This window comes from Kogia breviceps, chromosome 4 (genome assembly GCF_026419965.1).
Source record: "Kogia breviceps isolate mKogBre1 chromosome 4, mKogBre1 haplotype 1, whole genome shotgun sequence".
Taxonomy (NCBI): domain Eukaryota; kingdom Metazoa; phylum Chordata; class Mammalia; order Artiodactyla; family Physeteridae; genus Kogia; species Kogia breviceps.
Genome location: NC_081313.1, coordinates 182,558,652 through 182,573,461, shown reverse-complemented (window position 1 = coordinate 182,573,461; position 14,810 = coordinate 182,558,652). Strand labels below are relative to the sequence as shown.

Below are 14,810 nucleotides of genomic sequence, written 5' to 3'. Positions count from 1 at the left end.
AACCTAGCGTCCGGGCGGAAAGCCAGAAATACCGTCTGGGCGTTCACGGGAAAGTTTGCCCCACCTGCCACCACCCTTGGGCCTGTTGGTCCAGCCCCTCTGCTGCCCTGGGACCCCTTCTCCCCGTCCCCAGGCTTTTGTAACAAACAGATCCAGGCTCGGCGTTCACCCTTCATCATGCTCGGCTTTTGTGGGTCGGGGTCACGTGGGTGTGGGGAGGGAGGGGTGCGTGTCCCTGCCCCACGGCCTAGATGACCAGAGCCTCAGGGCCACGGCCAGGAGGCTGAGGGCCCAGGAGCCAGGCCGGTGCCCACCAGCCTCAGGGTCACGCGGTGCCGCTTGCCCTGCACAGGACAGATGGGAACAGGCGTGAGCCCCGTGAGGGGTCGAGGACCCACCCTCTAGGGAGCGTCTGAGGATGGAAGCCGGGGTGTAGACGCCCAGCTCTTGTCCCCAGATCCAAAGAAGCTTGTGCACACAGTTGCCTCGCACCGGGGCCTCGGGATCCTGGACTCCCACCCGGGGGCCTCAGTGTTGGGTTTGCCTGGTTCAACGTGGATTTCAGGTATACAAACTGTTTTTACTCTAAGATCATCCCATGTAAGGTTTGGGATGTAATCATACCAAAAAGTTACTTGTTGTGTATCTGAAATTCGTCTCTTCTTAGTTGCCAAAATATGATGGCCCTCCCCCGCCCCCTAATACCAATGAAACCTACTTCCTGGGGTTATTAGAAAGATTAAACAAAGTAGGACGATCTCATCCGCCTCTGTGACCCCTTTTTCAGCCAAGTCTTTATTTATCAGAACCCTTTCAGTATCAGAGAGAAAAACGCTTGACTCCTCACACTGACTGAAGTGCAGGAGAATTTTACTGGCTCCCATGACTGACAGGGTGGGGGTTTCAGGCACAGCTGGAGCCAGGTGCTGGCTGTGCCCTGACTCTGTCTCCCCCTACCTGTGGTCAGCAGAATAACAGCTCTGAAAACATCCATGCCCTAATCCCAGCATCTCTGTCTCTAGATGCTGGAAAAGGCAGGAAATAATTCTCCCCTGGAGCCCCAGAGAAACCAGTCCGGCACACACCTGGATTTTTTGCCCCATGAAGCCCATTTCCTGCTTGGAGCCTCCAGAACTGTGAGAGTAAGTTTGTGCGGTTTCAGGCACGGAGCATGTGGTCAGCTTCCTCTGTGTGGGCCTCATTCTCAGGTGGACGCCTCTCGCCTTGGGCCCACCCACACCCAGGGTGACATCTTTCCAAGTCCAGCAGAGAGTGAGGGCTGTCTGAAAAGTTCCAGAAGAAATGCCGGCCACGGTCTTCACTGAGCTGGTTCAGGGCTTAGGGTGGCCCTCTGCCCTGAACCAAACCCTGTGGCCAGGGGGTACGGGGTGTGCTCTGATTGGCTGGTCGGGGTCACGTGGTGTCAGGGAGCAGCAAGGAGAGGGGTGCACTGAAGGAGGGAGGACCTAGCTGAGCCTGGCTAGGACCCTCGGATTTGCAGGAGCCCCCCAGGTACTCATAACACACGAGCGTTCATACCATCTTTCTTCAAAATTGCCAAAATCTAGAAGACCCCAGATGCCCATGGACAGATGACGGTTAAACACAGTGTGGTCCAGGGAATTCCCTGGCGGTCCAATGGTTAGGACACTGAGCTTTCACTGCTGAGGGCCTGGGTTCAATCCCTGGTCGGGGAACTAGGGTCCCGCAAGCCCCGTGGCACGGCCAAAAGAAAAACAAAAAACAAAAAAACTAAGCAATGTGGTCCAGCCAGACAGTGGAATATTATGGAGGCTTAAAAAGGAAGGAGATTCTGACACCTGCTCCCCCGGGGATGAACCTTGAGGACACGACGCTCAGTGAGAGAAGCCAGACAGAGAAGGACAAATGCTGTCCGAGTCCACTCACGGAGGGTCCCTGGGGGAGTCAGATCCACAGAGACAGGAAGGAGATGGTGGGGGCCGGGGGCTGGGGGAGGGGGAGGGGGAGTCAGTGCTTCATAGGGACAGAGTTTCAGCTTGGGAGGATGAGAAAGTTCTAGAGGTGAAGATGGGATGGCTGCACGACAGTGAATGTGCTAGTGCCGCTGAGCTGTGCGCTTAAAGATGGTTAAAATGGCGAATTACGGTGTGTGCATTTTGCCACAACAAGACAACAGGACAAGGAGATAAGCCCACTGAAACCACAGAACACCATGTGTGAGATGGGAGCTTGAACATGATGGGACAGTAGATGCTAAGGAGGGTTTCTCGTCAGTGTTTTAGGTGTGATCCTGGTGACGGGGTTTTGTCTTCAGAGAGTCTGAAGCACTTCGGGGTGAGGTGGAACCAGCCAGAGCTGTGAATGTCACCTCCCCCACAGGAAGGGTGGGTGTGGGTGGCGCTGGGGGCCCGGGGCCAGCATCATGGAGGCCTCGCGATCCATGGCACTGCTGCTGCTGCTCGCGGCCCTGGGAGCCCTGTGGGCAGGTGAGCACGGTGGGGAAACTGAGGCCCAGAGCTGTGGCACCTGGGGTCTGGGGGTGGGAGACAGGGCACGGGGCATCAGAACAGAGACTGGAAACAACTCCCCCGTCCTCAGAAGGGACCCCACTGAAGACACGTTGGCTGCCCCCAAAGCACAAGGCGGCCTTCCTTGAAACAGCCTTGAAAAGAGATTGTGGGGTAAGCAAAGAGCAAAAGGCCAAGCATGCCCGCCGTCCTGGGGGTTTCTTTTCTGACAGTACGTGAGACTCCGTTCCCTTTTGCTGGAATATTTCTGGAAGGAGGCTCCAGAGCTGGGAGGCATGGAGGGAGGGAAGGACTTTCACTTTCCCCCAGCAGTTTTGTGCGGGGCACGCAGATGACCTAGTGAGAAGATAATAAAATGTTTTTTTGTTTGTTTGTTTTGCGGTACGCGGGCCTCTCACCGTCATGGCCTCTCCCATTGCAGAGCACAGGCTCCGGACGCGCAGGCCCAGCGGCCACGGCTCACGGGCCCAGCCGCTCCGCGGCACGTGGCATCCTCCCGGACCGGGGCACGAACCCGCGTCCCCTGCGTCGGCAGGCGGACTCCCAACCACTGCGCCACCAGGGAAGCCCAATAAAAATGCTTTTAAATGGGAGGGATGTGGGACTTCCCTGGCGGTCCACTGGTTCAGACTTGGCACTGTCACTGTCGGGTTCAATGCCTGGTCAGGGAACTAAGATCCCACAAGCCTCAAGGCGTGGGGAAAAGAAAAAAAAAAAAATTGGGAGGGGCATAAATTAGGAGTTTGGGATTAACAGATACACAGTACTGTATATAAAAGAGATGAACAACAAGGTCCCACTGTTTAGCACAGGGAACTGTATTCAATATCTTATAATAACCTAAAATTGGAAAAGAAACCGAAAGAGAATATATATCTATAACTGAATGACTTTGCTGTACACTTGAAACTAACACAACGTTGTAAATCAACTCTACCTCAATTTTTTTTTTAAGTGAGACCAAAAAAAAAAGCATTTAAAAAAAAGCGTGAGGAGGGCTGCTAATGGCACGGGGTCCCTTCCTGAGGTGATCATCTCGCAGCTCAGTGCAGTGGAGGCTCCGAAAGTTTAGCAGGTGGATTGAGGGTGTGTGAGTTTTATCTCCAATAGCTGTTAGGACTTCTTCTCCGGGAAGCCTGAGGGCGAGGCGAGGCCTTGGGGCAGAGGAGAGGCCCCATCAGGACAGATATTTTACATTCTTTTCCTTTTGACTTAATTCTGCTCTTACAGAGAAGTCAAGGGAATCATGTAGATAACTTCCATCTTCTCTTCCCTGAATCCCTCAGTTGTAAACATTTCGCTTCCAAATGGTTCATCATCCCCTCCCACTCACATCCCGCCCCTGGGTGTGTGCGTGTAAAATATAAATAGGTATGTTTATCATTCTTTTTCTGAGCCCTTTGAGAGGGGGCTGCGGACGTGCTACCCATCACCCCTAAGCGCTCCAGCGAGTGTTCTGAGAACAAAAGACATCCCTTATGTGACCGCTAGATTCTCAGCATCCTTCCTATCTGCTCACCTACAGACCTTATTCCAACTGTCGCCGTCCTCTGTGGGTCACTGCGTCATCCTGCTGTCCTCGGTCCCTGCGCTCTGGAAGCGTCTCCATGCCCCCCAGGTCCTCTGGCCACTGCGGGCCTGTCAGCTGCATCCCCAGACTGGGCTCCGGTGGTGCAGTTTCCACAGGAACCACGGAGGGGGCTGTGTTCGCCCTGTCCTGGTGGATCCCCTCGGCCGCTTGGAGAAGCTGAGGTTCACAGGGCTTTTCCAAAGTGAAATCAAGCCTTTCCCCTTGTAGTTGTCTTGAGGGGAGACTTTGGGACTCTGAGGATAGAGCGTGCTCCTCACGCCTCACCCTCGAGCCAAGACTGGCACAGAGCCTGTCCTTGCATCACTCATAGGCTACTGGGAATAGACAGGCAAAGAGCAAGTGTGTGGGATACAACAGCAGGGTGGGGTGAGCGTGCTTGGAAGAGAACGGAGCTCAGTAAGGGGAGGAGGTCTCTGAGGAGAAGACTTTTGAGCCAATAGCAGTGAGACAGCCAGACTTGGGAATGTCTGGGGGAAGTGCACTCCAGGCTTCCAGAACAGTACATGCAAAGGCCCTGAGGTGGGAAAGAGGGCAGTGCCCTGGAGGAACAGCAGGGAGACCCAAGTGCTGGAGTGGGTGAGGGCAAGTGTGAAGGAAGCAGGGTCAGCTGATGTGTGTCTCGTGGGTCATGAGGAGTTTAGATGTTTAAAGCATGATGGGGAATCCCAGGAAGATTTTGAGCTGATTCACATTAGAGCACTTTTTATCCTTTTGATTCATTATTGGTTTTAGGACAATTTTTATAGCAGCTTTATTGAGATGTCATTCACATACCGTACAATTTGCCCATTTCAAGGATACAGTTCAGAGAATTTCAGCACATTCAGAGTTGTGCAACCAACCCCATAGTCTAATTCCAGAACATTCTATCCAGGGCTGCAGAGCTGGAGTTGCAGGGTCATGGCAGGGGTGGGGCACCCAGCCCTAACCTGGCTTTTTCTCTCCCCATCCCCAGGAGGCAACACGTTTGAGACCCACATCATTGGAGGTCGAGAGGCTGCCCGCAACTCACACCCATACATGGTCTCGCTGCAGAAATCTGGCTCCCACCTGTGTGGGGGGGTCCTCGTGCACCGGCAGTGGGTGTTGACAGCTGCCCACTGCCTGATCCATCCGTGAGTGACCCTGCCCTGCCCCCCCATGCCCCCAGGTGTCCCCAAATCTATCCTGTTGTCCCCACTCTCACCTGAGAGATTTAAGCCAACTGTAGCATTGTAGGGGGTTCCCCTTCCCCTCTGCAGTGATTGCTGAGGCATGCGTATGTGACATTGACCTTAGGCGTGTGTATGTGACATTAGGCTGTGAGGATTCCTGGGGATGGTTTATCTGCTACAACAACGCACCTTCCAAGCGGACAGTCAGGCCCCTTGTGACACCCAGGAGTGTATCTCCCACCTGTGGCCATGTGGACAGAGCTGGTCTCTGAGGGTGGCAGGGCCAACACAGAGAGGAACCTGGGTCCCTGATGCCATTGTGAAGCCACCAAATAAACCCATCCCAGAGCTGCCCTACCTCTGGTCTGGCCAGTAACAAAGACCACAGATCAAACTGGGTGAAATAACCAAAAGGGATCTGTTGGTTCATGTAACTGAAAACGCTAAGAGGAGGCAGCCTTCAGGCATGGCTTGATCCAGGTGCTCATGAGGCACTCAAAAGCTTGCCTGTCTCTCAACTCTGCTGTCCTGCCCCTTGGCCACATTATCAGGCAGGCTCTCTTCCATGGTGGCAAGGATGGGCCCCCTTAAGTCCTGTAAAAAGAGCTTCTTCCTCTCTAGTTTGGGCAAGTTTATGAGGATAGGTACCAGTGGGCCCAGCTAGGTCACTGCCAGCCTCTGAACAAATCACTGATGTTGAGGCATAACATAAGCGCTGTCTGGAGCCCCAGGCTGGCGGTGGGGGCAGGGAGGGTCAGCATTTTTAAGACACACACAGCACAAGCCCCCTGGCCAGGCCGCGTCTGGGGAGGGGTGGAAGCAGGGAAGGCTTCCTGGAGGAGGTGGGGAGAAGAACGGACTGAGCAGTAGCAGGGGAAGGACCTCAGAGAGAGGCTGGGTGAGGGGCTGCGGGACACCAAGTGCCCCTGAGGCTGCAGGGCTGCCGCCCACACCCTGATCCTGTGCCCCCAGGACACAGCTGCTGAGGCTGGTGCTGGGGCTCCACGTGCTCGGAGACCCTGGCCTTAGCTGCCGCATCAGGAAGGTGGTCCTGCATCCCGAGTACAAGCCGGCCCCCCATCTGAAGAATGACCTCGCGCTGCTTAAGGTGCTGCCGGTGGGAGAAATGGTCGTTGCAGGTCCCCTCCCTGCAATCCTGCTGGCGCACGGAAGGGGAGTCGGGCCACCTCTGGGGCGTCGGGTTAGGGAGGTGGGCCGCTAGTGGCCGATGATCTTCTTCATCCAGGACGTATAGGGGGCCACGGCGGTGGCCACGGGGGCTTTGAAGATGTCGGTGCAGAGCTTAGAGCTGAAGGACAGGATTCCAGCCACGTGGTCTCTGCTGCACATCACGGGTCCTCCCGAGGTGTTCCCCTCCCACAGGGTCCCCTCCTGCACTCACCTGCCCCTTTCTGTCCCTGTAGCTGGATGGGAAGGTGAAGCCCAGCAAGACCATCCGGCCCCTGGCCTTGCCCCGAGGACGCCAGGCAGTGGCCGCAGGAGCGCGGTGCAGCGTGGCCGGCTGGGGTCTGACCCACCAGGGTAGGCAGTTGACCAGGGCGCTGCAGGAGCTGGATATGCATGTGCTGGACGCCAAGATGTGCAACAACAGTCGGTTTTGGCACGGTGGCATCAGCCCCCGCATGATCTGCCTGGCAGCCCACTCCAAGAACCAGGCCCCCTGCAAGGTGAGGGTGCTGGGGTGGGGGGGGGGGCGCCTCATCGGCCAGCAGCTGGGCACCCAGGCAAGCCCCAACTCTCCCCGGGCCCTGCTCCCTCCATTCCCTGGGGGTCCTGAAGGTTGGCACGAGCGTGAGCCCATTTCTCAAGTGCAGAAACTGAGGCACAGAGAGGTTGCCCATGGCCACCTAGCCAGCGGCAGAGCTGGGCTCTGGACTCCAGCACCCAGGAAGATCAGGGCACAGATAGAGCACGTGCAAAGGCCCTGCAGTGGGAAGGAGGAGAAAAGAGACTTAAAAGGAAAGGCAGGGAGGATGGAATGAAGGAGGTGGCAGGGGGAGGGTGCAGGGAGAGCGGGGCAGGGGTCTCTGCCCTGGAATCAGCCTCCCGCCCCCCCCCCGCCCCGCAGCAGGCAGCGAGGTGACCGGTGCTCTGTTGCCTCTGCAGGGGGACTCGGGAGGACCCGTGATATGCAGCAGAGACCACGTGGCTGGAATCCTGTCCTTCAGCTCTAAGCTCTGCACCGACATCTTCAAACCCCCCGTGGCCACCGCCGTGGCCCCCTATACGTCCTGGATGAAGAAGATCATCGGCCACTAGCGGCCCACCGCCCTAACCCGACGCCCCAGAGGTGGCCCGACTCCCCTTCCGTGCGCCAGCAGGATTGCAGGGAGGGTCGGCCGGGGGCCTGCATGTGTCAGGGGGCCAATAAACTGTAATAAGGTAATGGCATGAGCCAGCCTGGATTCTGCCTCATGAGGGGGTGGTGGGGGGGGGTGGAGAATGAGGGTTCCCCATTTACAAAGCAGAGGTTGCAGGTTTGAGGCTTCCGAGGCGGCCCGGGAGCCGGCGAGGGCCCCAAGAGTGCCTGGCAGGGGGCAGCGCTGGCCACTGGGTTCCGAAGCCAGATTCCCTCTGGCAGGGGCCGGGCTGGGCACTGGAGAGCCAGAGGGAGACACTGAGAAAGCAGCCAGGGACCTTTCTTCCCCCTCTCTTTTTTATTTTGGTACCGCCTTCCTTGAGATATAATTCACATGCCATACAATTCACCCTTTTGAAAAGTGTGTAATGCGGTGGTTTTCGGTACGGTACCACGGTTGTGCAACCAGCCCCTCTGTCCAGTTCCAGAACATTCCATCACCCCAAACGCAACGCCTTCCCCTCCCCCAGCCCCTGACAACCAGGAACCCACTCTCTGTCTCTGTGGATTTGCCTGTTCTGGATGTTTCCCATCCATGGAATCACACACCGTGTGTCCGTGTCTGGCTTCTCTCACGGAGCATCGTGTTCTCAAGGTCTGTCCACGTTGGAGCGAGTGTCGGGGCTGCCGAGTGACGGTCCTGGGTGTGGAGAGACGTGTGTGTGTATCTGCTCACCTGTCCGTGGACACCTGGGCTGTTTCCACCCTGGCTGCTGTGGCCATGGGTGCACAGGTGCGTGTGTGGACGTGTGTTTTCGGTTCTCCCGGGCGTGCACCGATGAGGGAGAGCTTGCTGGGCCGTGCGGTGACTCTCTGTGGAACCGCTGTTTTCCAGCAGAACCTGTTACTTTTACTGTGAAAACCTCAAACACACAGCCACGTTGAAACAACTGCACGCTGAACACCATGCAGGTTCTGCCAGGAGCAGGGCATGTGCCCCGCTTCTTGGTCCACTGTCCGCCCGTCCGTCCATCTGGCTTTGTTGCATCTTGCGTCAGACAGACACTGCCCTGTGGGGACACGGCCGGGATGGCAGGGCTTATTTAGCGCCCCGTCTCTCCCTCCTACGCGGCGAAATGCACCGATCTCACTCAAGGATTCGCTGCTCCGGGCAGCAAGGAGAGACGTGAGCGGCCCAAGCCCTGCAGCGGTCACGTGCCTGACCCCAGAAGATCGCTCAGCCCCTCCCAGGCTTGTCTTGAATGGAGCTTTTGCATGGTCACTACCGCACATGGGCGAGACGTCAAAGGGACAAAAAGCCGCCAAGGGAAATAAGCGCCCCATCGCTAACCTTTTTCCCGGGAAGTAACTGCCTCTGGTGCCTTCCGTCCTCATCTGAGGGTTTTCTAAGGAGGAAAGGCCACTGCTCAGGCAGCCAGCCCGGCACTGCCTCAGCCCAGGCCAGGGAGCAGCTCCCAGCCCCCACCTGCAGCCCGTCTCCGCTTGTCTGGGCTATGGGCCCAGAAGTGGCGCTTGGCCGTCAGAAGGCAAGGGCTTTTCCCCTTTGGTGGTGGCAGCAGAATTTCTTGTCTGCTGAGCACAGACTGAGTTCCAGGCCTCCTGCAAGGGAAACCTTGCCATCTTTATTTCAGAGCCAGGGAGAAGGAAGGATGAAAAGGAGGAGGAGGAGGACAGAGACCACCCACCTTCTCTCTCTCTCTCTCTTTTTTCTTTTCCAAACTGCTAAAGCTTCTTTATCTTTTTTTTTCATTTTATTTATTTATTTATTTTTTTGCGGTACGCGGGCCTCTCACTGCTGTGGCCTCTCCCGCTGCGGAGCACAGGCTCCAGACGCGCAGGCTCAGCGGCCGTGGCTCACGGGCCCAGCTGCTCCGCGGCACGTGGGATCCTCCCGGACCGGGGCACGAACCCGCGTCCCCTGCATCGGCGGGCGGACTCTCAACCGCTGCGCCACCAGGGAAGCCCTACCTTATTTTTTTTAATAGACTTTATTTTTTAGAACGGTTTTATACTTACAGAAAAGCGATGAAGATAGCACAGAGTCCACGGGCATCCCTTCCCCTTTGGTAGACATGGTTATTGACAAGATACGTGTCACAATGAACCAATCTTGATACATTATTCTCAACCGAAGCCCATAATTTACTCACATCTCCTCGGGTTCCCCTGACGTCCTCGAGGCCCCAGGACCCCTCAGGGAACCCTGAGATGTTCAGGCCCCTCTGGGACCCCTCTGGGCTGTGACAGCTTCTCAGACGCGCCTCCTCTGATGCCCTGGCGAGTTGGGGGTGGGGACACAGGCCAGGGGTTTTGGAGAGCACCCCTCTCTGGAGATTTTTTTTCTCTGATGTTTTTTTCATGATTGGATAACCCATCCCAAGATTGACAGGTCTGGGAGGGGCAAGTGCTTGGTTAACACTGAACGGTTTATGGAGGTGTCACCTGTGTACAGACTGCACCCAGGTCACAACAGCCCAATGACTTTCCACAAACCAAACTGCAGTATCCACATTCGGCCCTCATCCAGTCCCAGCAAAGAGCTCCTAAAACCCTCGTAACGAGCCCCTTCTTTCAACCACACCTTTCAACCTGAGGGACGGGGGGCTAGAAGCCACTTCCAGCCCCATCTGCCAGCCTGGGGAAGGGAGGCGGGGAAAGGAGGGGGCTGTAGACCCAGCCCCAGGGAAACTGTGGGACAAAGAGATGTGACGAGCCCAGGCGCCCCGTGTGCCGAGAGGGGACGCACCCCACCCCCTGGGTACCCTCTGGACCCGCCCTCTATGCTTTTTCAACTGTTCATCTGTATCCTTGGCCACGCCCCTTACTATGGGATAAACTGGAAAACAGGGGTGGGTGCTGCCCTGAGTTCTGTGAGCTGCTCCAGCAAATTTTTTTTTTTAATTTTTTTTTTTTTTTTTTTGGTATGCGGGCCTCTCACTGTTGTGGCCTCTCCCGTTGCGGAGCGCAGGCTCCGGACGCGCAGGCTCAGCGGCCACGGCTCACGGGCCCAGCCGCTCCGCGGCACGTGGGATCCTCCCGGACCGGGGCACGAACCCGTGTCCCCTGCATCGGCAGGCGGACTCTCAACCACTGCGCCACCAGGGAAGCCCCTTAATTTTTGTTTTATAGTGGAGTAGAGTGGATTTACAATGTCGTGTTTGTTTCAGGTGTACTGCAAGGTGACTCAGTTATACATACACACATATCCATTCTTTTCTAGATTCTTTTCCCATGTGGGTCATTACAGAATACTGAGTAGAGTTCCCTGTGCTATACGGCAGGTCCTTGTTGGTTATCTGTTTTATGTCTAGTAGTGTGTATATGTTAATCCCGACCTCCTAATTTATCCCCCCCCCCCACCTTTCCCCTTTGGTAAACATGTTTGTTTTCTACGTCTGTGAGTCTGTTTCTGTTTCGTAAATAAGTTCATTTTGTATCATATTTTTAGAGCCCACAAATAAGTGATATCATACGGTATTTGTCTTTCTCTTGTCTGCCTTACTTCACGTAGTATGATCATCTCTAGGTCCATCCATGTGGCTGCAAATGGCATTATTTCATCCTTTTTTATGGCTGAGTAATATTCCACGTATCTATGTACCACATCTTCTTTACCCATTCCTCTGTCAATGGACATTTAGGCTGCTTCCATGTCTTGGCTATTGTAAACAGTGCTGCTGTGAACACAGGGGTGCATGTTTCTTTTCGAATTAGAGTTTTGTCTGGATATATGCCCAGGAGTGGGATTGATGGATCCTATGGCAACTCTATTTTTAGTTTTTTCGGGAACCTCCATACTGTTCTCCGTTGTGGCTGCACCAATTTACATTCCCACCAGCAGTGCAAGAGGGTTCCCTTTTCTCCACACCCTCTCCAGCATTTACTATTTATAGACTTTTTGATGATGGCCATTGTAACTGATGTGAGGTGATACCTCGTTGTAGCTTTGATTTGCATTTCTCTAATAATTAGCAATGTTGAGCATCTTTTCATGTGCCTCTTGGCCCTCTGTATGTCTTCTTTGGAGACATGTCTATTTAGATCTTCTGCCCGTTTTTCGATTGGGTTGTTTGTTTTTTTTTATATGGAGCCACATGAGCTGATTGTATATTTTGGAGATTAATCCCCTGTGGGTTGCTTCGTTTGCAAATATTTTCTCCCATTCTGTGGGCTGTCTTTTCGTTTTGTTGATGGTTTCCTTTGCTGTGCAAAAGCTTTTAAGTTTCATCAGGCCCCATTTGTTTGCTCTAGCAGGTTAATCAAACCCGCGGAGCTGGGTGGCAGGAACCCCAGTAGCCGGTCAGGTGGAAGCTCAGGGGACATGGTGGACTTGGGAGGGGTGTGTGTGGTGGGGGCAGACCTGTGGGGCTGGCCTGTAACCTGGGGGTCTGACCGGCTCTGGGCAGAAAGGGTCAGAACTGAGTTAAATCTTCAGGACGGCGTCCTCTGGGCATCGGAGGATTGCTGGGTGCTTGACAAACACCCCAGGCAAACACCCCTGTGTAACCAGAGCCTAGGTCGACAGACAGAGCAGGAGCCACCCAAGCCTCCTCCCCAGCCAGGTTCCCACCGCTGGGTTCCCATCCCCGAGATGGGTCCTGCCTGCTGTGTGACCCCGAGGATGCTGCTCTGTGCCCGGGCCCTTCCCTCAACACCAAGTGAGGCAGTCCCCCCGCCTGGCCACCCACACCATTCCCACGGGGTGTTCCATCGAGCACCCCACTCTCGTCTCCGCGCTCCTGTAGACCAGGGGGTCTCACCTGGGACGATTCTGTCCCAGGGACACGGAGCCACAACTGGGGACGGCTGTGGTCCCTAGGACTTGGGGGCTCCAGTGCTGAGAACATGGGGCCGGGGGGGGCCGCTCCACACCCCACGGTGCCTGGGATGGCCCAGAGACGGTGAGCCCCCCGTGGCAGCGGCCGGGGTTGGGGAGCCCCGATGGAGGGGCCTCGGCTCGTCTCTGAAGGTTTGGGGCCTCGCAAAGCCAGAGCCGCGCTCACCTCACTCCCAGCGAAGGGAGAGGGCCGAGCATCTGACCCCACCGGATGCACCCCAGCCTGCAGAAAAGCTGAAGACCCTGCAGACAGCGGCGTATCCCCCACCTCCCCCACCGGATGCACCCCAGCCTGCAGAAAAGCTGAAGACCCTGCAGACAGCGGCGTATCCCCCACCTCCCCCACCGGATGCACCCCAGCCTGCAGAAAAGCTGAAGACCCTGCAGACAGCGGCGTATCCCCCACCTCCCCCACCGGATGCACCCCAGCCTGCAGAAAAGCTGAAGACCCTGCAGAGAGCAGTGTATCCCCCACCTCCCCCACCGGATGCACCCCAGCCTGCAGAAAAGCTGAAGACCCTGCAGACAGCGGCGTATCCCCCACCTCCAGAGCTAGCATGGTGGGCACTTAGCACATTCCCTGCCTGTCCTGGACGTTTCCCATCAGTGGAATCACACCCTGTGCGTCCTTCTGTGTCTGGCTTCTCTCACTGCGCGTCCTGTTCTCAGGGTCCGTCCACGTGGCGGCGAGTGTCAGGGCTTCTGTCCTTTGCAGGCTGAGTGACGCTCCCACGTGTGGAGGGAGCACATGGCATTTGTCCATTTATCCGTCGAGGGGCACGTGGGCTGTCCCGGCGTCCTTGGCTGCTCTGGGTGCGCAGCTGCCCCCTCTGGCCGCCGCCTCCCCGCAGTTCAGCTGCGGAACGATTTCCGCGTCACACCCGCCACCAGGGCCGCGGGACGCTGCTGCCGTTTCCAGGGATCTGTGCCATCCTCCAGGAAGTGCCTGATTGGGAGGGGGCAGGGCCGGTGGCAGGGACCCGGGGTGGCTCCAGCTGGACGGAGATCAGTGGAGGCCCGGCGGTGTTTGGAGGCCCCACGCCCCGGAGGGGGAAGCTTATCTGCGTGCACAGCTGTTGCCTCCCGCCCAGCTGAGCCCCAGCCCGTGCCCAGGTGAGCCGGAGCCGGAGAGCCTTAAAGGCACAGAGTGAGGCCCTGGCAGCGGGACATGCTGGGGGGGGGCGGACTCAGGGCACCAGGGCACCCCCACAGGGGGTCAAAGGGCACGGCCGGCTGGGGGCTGGGCGATGGTGCGAGAGGGACCCCACAGGGAATACGCGTTCCCCAAAACCAACCCGACGCCTGGCCGCTCAGAGCAACTGCGTTGTGTCCTGGAAATCAGGGCCAGCTCAATGCGGCGTCCCCGGGGCCTGGGAAGAAAGTGCCACAAGGGCTGAGGTTGGGGCCTTCGGGGAGACTGGACCGCAGGGAAGATACAACGTTAATTTACGGGGAGACCTCAGACGGGTCTTCGGATCCCAGCCTCCGTGTCGCGTCGTAGGGTGAAGGTGGTGGTGTCGTCACACGCAAATGGTTCTGGAAGATGTGAGAGGGAAACACAGAGACAGAGACGGAGAGACAGAGAGAGAGGGACAGAGACAGAGAGAGACAGAGGAAGGGGATGGGGCACAAACGTGGCCAAGGCCCCTGGCTGAGAATCCAGGTGCAGGGGGCTGCTGTCCTCAGGGTGCCTCTGTGGGTTTGAGGACTTCTCAGAATAAACTGTTGAGAAACAAAGAACCCTCCCCTCGTTCCACCAGGACAAAGACATCAGCAAACAGGGTGAGGAGACCTTGAAACGCCAGCACACCTTAAAGCTCAGCCCTCACGAGGCCCAGGGAGGGTTTCCGGTGACAGCAGCGCCCCAGGGGTCCAGGACATCGTGCACCACAACTGTGCAGGGAAAGAATCTGAATCCTCGGCCGTCTCGGCGGGGGAGGCCGAGGGGAGGCCCGGATCGACTCTCACTTTCAGATGCTTTGCTTTGTTTTGTCCTGTTTTTACCCATCGGACTTGTTCGCTAGGACAGATCACCAGCCCCTGGCCACGTCCACCCGGGGGAACCGCCTGTCACTTTTCCAGGGAGAGCAGTAGTTAAGGAGGAGAAGCCAAAGGAGGTCAGAGGGCAGCTGCTTCTGTAAATCCCTCCCGGCGTGTCTGCCTTTGAGCTGGACTGGTGGGCAGGTCCCGGGCCCCCGCCTGCAGGGAGCCTCCCTGGCTCCCCAGCTTGGCGTCAGCCCTGCCCACCCTACCACCACCGGGCGGCCCACTGGCCACATCAGTCAACCCCAGCGCTAAAGGAACCGACCACCCGACCCTCTGTACCATTTCCTGGGGCCGCTGCAGCTGGGTTGCTTCCATAGCAGAAATGATGTTC

General features: G+C 56.8%; 1 protein-coding gene across 3 annotated transcripts; it reads left to right on the top strand.

Annotated features, from left to right (window-relative positions):
• Positions 1 to 1,002: 1,002 nt before the first annotated feature.
• GZMM (granzyme M) lies at positions 1,003 to 7,980 on the top strand. Of its 3 annotated transcripts, none has more exons than XM_067033283.1 (5): positions 1,003 to 1,142; positions 5,057 to 5,216; positions 6,228 to 6,363; positions 6,680 to 6,943; positions 7,383 to 7,980. In XM_067033283.1, exons 2-5 carry the CDS (start codon positions 5,122 to 5,124, stop codon positions 7,533 to 7,535), a joined length of 648 nt encoding a protein of 215 aa, XP_066889384.1. In that variant the 5' UTR covers positions 1,003 to 1,142; positions 5,057 to 5,121; the 3' UTR covers positions 7,536 to 7,980. The 3 variants fall into 3 exon arrangements, with proteins under 3 accessions (XP_066889384.1, XP_066889383.1, XP_066889385.1); XM_067033282.1 differs by lacking the exon at positions 1,003 to 1,142 and adding an exon at positions 2,388 to 2,468; XM_067033284.1 differs by lacking the exon at positions 1,003 to 1,142 and adding an exon at positions 4,054 to 4,128 and having other exon boundaries at positions 7,383 to 7,667.
• Positions 7,981 to 14,810: the final 6,830 nt, after the last annotated feature.

Coding starts and splice junctions, on each gene's coding strand:
- GZMM (XM_067033282.1), top strand. CDS start 2,405: ATGGAGGCCTCGCGATCCATGGCACTGCTGCTGCTGCTCGCGGCCCTG. Junction 2,469..5,056: donor CCTGGGAGCCCTGTGGGCAG/GTGAGCACGGTG, acceptor CCCCATCCCCAG/GAGGCAACACGTTTGAGACC. Junction 6,944..7,382: donor AGAACCAGGCCCCCTGCAAG/GTGAGGGTGCTG, acceptor TTGCCTCTGCAG/GGGGACTCGGGAGGACCCGT.